This window comes from Asparagus officinalis, chromosome 3 (assembly GCF_001876935.1).
Source record: "Asparagus officinalis chromosome 3, Aspof.V1, whole genome shotgun sequence".
Taxonomy (NCBI): Eukaryota; Viridiplantae; Streptophyta; class Magnoliopsida; order Asparagales; family Asparagaceae; genus Asparagus; species Asparagus officinalis.
Genome location: NC_033796.1, coordinates 3112508 through 3116519, shown reverse-complemented (window position 1 = coordinate 3116519; position 4012 = coordinate 3112508). Strand labels below are relative to the sequence as shown.

Below are 4012 nucleotides of genomic sequence, written 5' to 3'. Positions count from 1 at the left end.
CCATTTAATTAATACAATTCTAAGGCTCGTTGGCTCCTTGTAAAATTTTGTCATGGTTCTGCCGATCGAGGATAAGTTCATTTACCTTTCCTCACCTTTTTAACCTGGATTAAAGGATTACTTAATGACTAATTAAGGCCCTGATTAGTGCAGAGCCGAAGCATATAAAGAAGGAAAACAACAAATTGTTAGTTGCTTATATTAATAACGTGCAATTAATATAGTCACCCATGCTTAGGCTCTCGAGATATCAGAAATGAGAAGCTTGCACTAGCGTGTAGCTTGTTATGGCATCCACTAAACTTTACAAACATGAGATGATGATGAGATGATCACATGCAGGAGCAAATTGCTGACTCGTTATAACGAAATCCTTGACGTGCAGTTTTGCCCAGTACATAATCAGTGCGCCACTCTAATTAATGATTTGAAGCTAAAAAAATGTTGTTCGAACGTCAACATATTTGGAGATGCATGAAGTGACTAAATGAGGTCATACGCATAAAGCGAGGAGAAACCTTTCCAGCTAATAATGTCACTCATTTCTTATTGGAAATCCTACACATTCGTGTATACTTGTTGCTCCTCATTGAACGCAAGCTTTATCTAAAGTAGAACGGCTTTCAAAGTGAAGAGGAAACAACGAGGTTCAGAAAATTGGAGACGGAACAATTTGGAAGCTGTGTTGTCGACCGCGAGTGGAGCGGCGGTCGACCGCGAACGTGCATAGCACAGGGGGAAGTCTCTGGACTTTTTGCGGTCGACCGCAGAGTCAGGTCCGGTCGACCGGCCAAACCCTGTAGTGGTTATTGGTTTCTGTCGTTGGTTTCGGTCGACCGCACGTGTCTCTGCGGTCGACCGGGAGTCGGGTCTGGGTCTGCTTCGGTTTCCTTCACTGTTTGGGTTTTCTATTTAATATAAATAGAAACACGATTTGTTTAGTGTTTATCGATCATATTGGTTGAGTTTTGGGGTAGCTTGAAGGAGAGTTTTGAGCACAGAAAAGAGAGTTTTTTCTGAGCAATTTGTTTGAGGGTTTTGTGAGAGATTTGAGAGTTTAGTTTGAGAGATTATTTGTGAGGTTTTGAGTTATCTTGTAATATCTATTTTGTATTCTCTTTCTCTATAGTGAAAACCCATCCCCTTATTGCCCCGTGGACGTAGGCAGTTTGCCGAACCACGTTAAACTTTTGTGTTTGAGTTTGTATTATTATTAGTTGATTTGTGTGCCTTCTATCTCGGCAAATTTGTGAATCCTCATAACACGCGTAGTATCCCCAACACAAAGTAGAGCATTTGTCTATCATATCTGTATCAAAAACACATAACTTATCCTTGAGAGCTTGCTGTTTGAGCACCCTGTCACAGGCTGGATTGCTCTTCAAACATGATCCGAGCACACCCATAAAACTTAATTTGCTAAAAGAATTATACGAATTAACGTACCCGATAAACATGAAATTAATGTAAATTATACTATAAAACATATACAATTTTCATACTACGAGACACATGTATATCGGGATTATTTCTCGTGTAAATTACAATCGATATATTTTGCGTACGTGTCTCCATCTGAACAACATATTTATGATAGAAGAATTTTTCAAAACAGCCCCGTTTCAATTTTTTTTTAAATCGACCGATTTTTTTTTTATCAAAACCGACCCGTTTTGTGCCACGTCAGCTTAATCACTTTCCTAAACAGTCGGGGTTGCCAACCCCAACTATTTAGGAGTGTGTTAAACCCTAATTAGAAGCCTTAAACTCTAAAAAAATCATGTCCTAAACAGTCGGGATCGGGGTTAGCAACCCCGACTGTTTAGGAAAGTGGTTAGGCTGACGTGACAAAAAACGTGTCGGTTTTGGTAAATAAAAAAAACGGTCGATTTAAAATTTTTTTTTAAAAAATGGGACTGTTTTGAAAAATTGTTCATTTATGATATTGTAACACACAAATATGACTCACGCAAGGCCAAATAGGATAAAGGGCGTCGCTATTTTTGGTAAGGTCCTATGTTCATGTCCCAAGCATAAGGAACCCTTTTAAGGGCTCTAAATCAAGGAAAATCATGCAACAAGATGGGGGGCTTTTGTGTGACTAAGACAGCTAATTAAGCGTGCAAGCAACAAGTGAGAATGGAGAGGTCCCTTTTTTTTTTTTTCTTTAAAAAGCTGCCTTTTAGGGCTTTTGGCCTCATGAATGTGGTAGGCAAGAGTGACAAATTAAGCCACTACTAAGTGCAGCTCAAGCTTTTTTGCAGCAATAATGCTGTCGTGATTTTGATTGATCTACAATAACGACGAGCCTTTAAAACTTTTAGATGTTGCATGCAAGAGGAATCAAAATGGTTGAATCCTACAACAACAACAACAAAGTATGTCCAATCATCTGATATCCCAGATCTGTGATTAGAGTCGAGAGTTATCAAAGACCTTTTTAGTGGCCGGAATATGAACTCAAAAAACATTATCTTTCTTATTTAAACTATTTCGGAAATTCATGGGTAGCAAAATTTAAACTCATATCACGTCGAAAGACCATATCACTATACCAAATCTCTGCAGTTGCACTACAGGCAGGTTGAGGGTTGAAACTTTTATATACCGAATAAATTAAATATTATTCACGTCAAGATTATTATGATTATATTTTCCAACTTTCTTGCATTTTAGGAGTAAGAAGATAACAAAGATTAACAAATGAGAACAAAAGATTAGATTATATGGAAGCCATGTAAGATTTAATACCCGGGTAAGATTTTTATTCTACGCAAACAATGATAATCACGAAAAGAGAACTGTTTTAGAAACCGGTCCAGAGCCCAAAACGACTATCGAAGAGGCCAGGCCCCATAAACAGAGTAGTTGGGCCAACTCCACGGCCCATTTCATCGTGATCTAGTCCTCCTCTCTCGATTCAGCAGAGAACGAGGGCTCTTTTTTTTGGCTCTCCCTCCATTTTTTTTCCTCCTTTCGACAACGAATTTAATTTTCTTTTATTAAATTTTACAAATTAATCTGCTAAGCTTCATTCCCCCGTGAAACCCTAACCCTAATTCCAAATATCTCCTCATTGCTTGCGTTGGAGCATGGCGTTCGCCCCTTCAATCAGCCCCAGCGGTAAGCGATCTGACCTCAATCTTTGTTCGGATCAGTTTTCACTGTTCTACTTGCCTTGAAATTTAGGGTTTTAGGCTATCTAGGTTTTTGTTTTGTTTGTTTCGTTTAAAGTGATTGTAATGAAGCTGAGCTAGGGTTTTGTGCTCTCATGCTAGGGTTTTAGTGTTAGCACTGCTCAATTTTGTTTTAGATTTTAGTTTTAGATTTTGGTAGCTATATCATGTACTGAGAACTGATTATTACTGCAATTTTTCCTTTTTTTGTCAGAAAAAATTAAAAAAAATCTTGCAATTAGGCTTATTGATTTTGTTTTGGAGATTTGTGAATAATGTAGAGTTCATTTTGGGGCAGCTTAGTTTTTTTTTATTACAATTAATATGGGCTTAATATTGTCAGAATCTACGAACGTGCACATTCCTGTAATCTAGTAGTTTGATGCAATTAGAAGAGACTCGTGCTTCTTTCTGATAATTTCATTAGTAACATCAAAAATATTTCTCTTTTAGGAAAGTTGTTATATTCATTTTAATCTAATTTTTTAATTTAATTCATGTCTAAATTTTTTGACTTCTCTAAAGATATTTATATCTTTTATACTTCTGTCTTTTTAAATGACATTGTCGAATCCATGAATAGAAACTTCGAATGAGAGCCTGAAGACAGAAGGTGAATGTTGTTTCGGACATTATGATGATCAGCAAATGGATGAGGAAAAGTTCAATCTTCCACTGTGCGTCAAGTTCAAGAAAAGAAGATTGTCTTGTAACGGAGATGTGAAACCTTCTCTACCTATATTACGCTCTTCAGAGTATTATATGAAACCTTCTGCTGATGAGATGGTTGCCAGAGAGGTCCTTGATTGTGGTTATTGTAGCAGAGTACCCAACTT

The 4012-nt window shown here is 37.3% G+C and overlaps 1 protein-coding gene across 1 annotated transcript in view; it reads left to right on the top strand.

The window, feature by feature from the left end:
• Positions 2933-4012, top strand: part of LOC109832659 (nuclear pore complex protein NUP96) — a 9895-nt gene continuing 8815 nt past the window's right edge. The window contains 3 exon segments of the mRNA XM_020400053.1: positions 2933-3123; positions 3760-4009; positions 4011-4012. The exon segment at positions 4011-4012 is cut by the window's right edge and continues 2279 nt beyond it. Of these exon segments, the coding sequence (XP_020255642.1) occupies positions 3093-3123; positions 3760-4009; positions 4011-4012 (283 nt within the window). The 5' untranslated portion in view covers positions 2933-3092.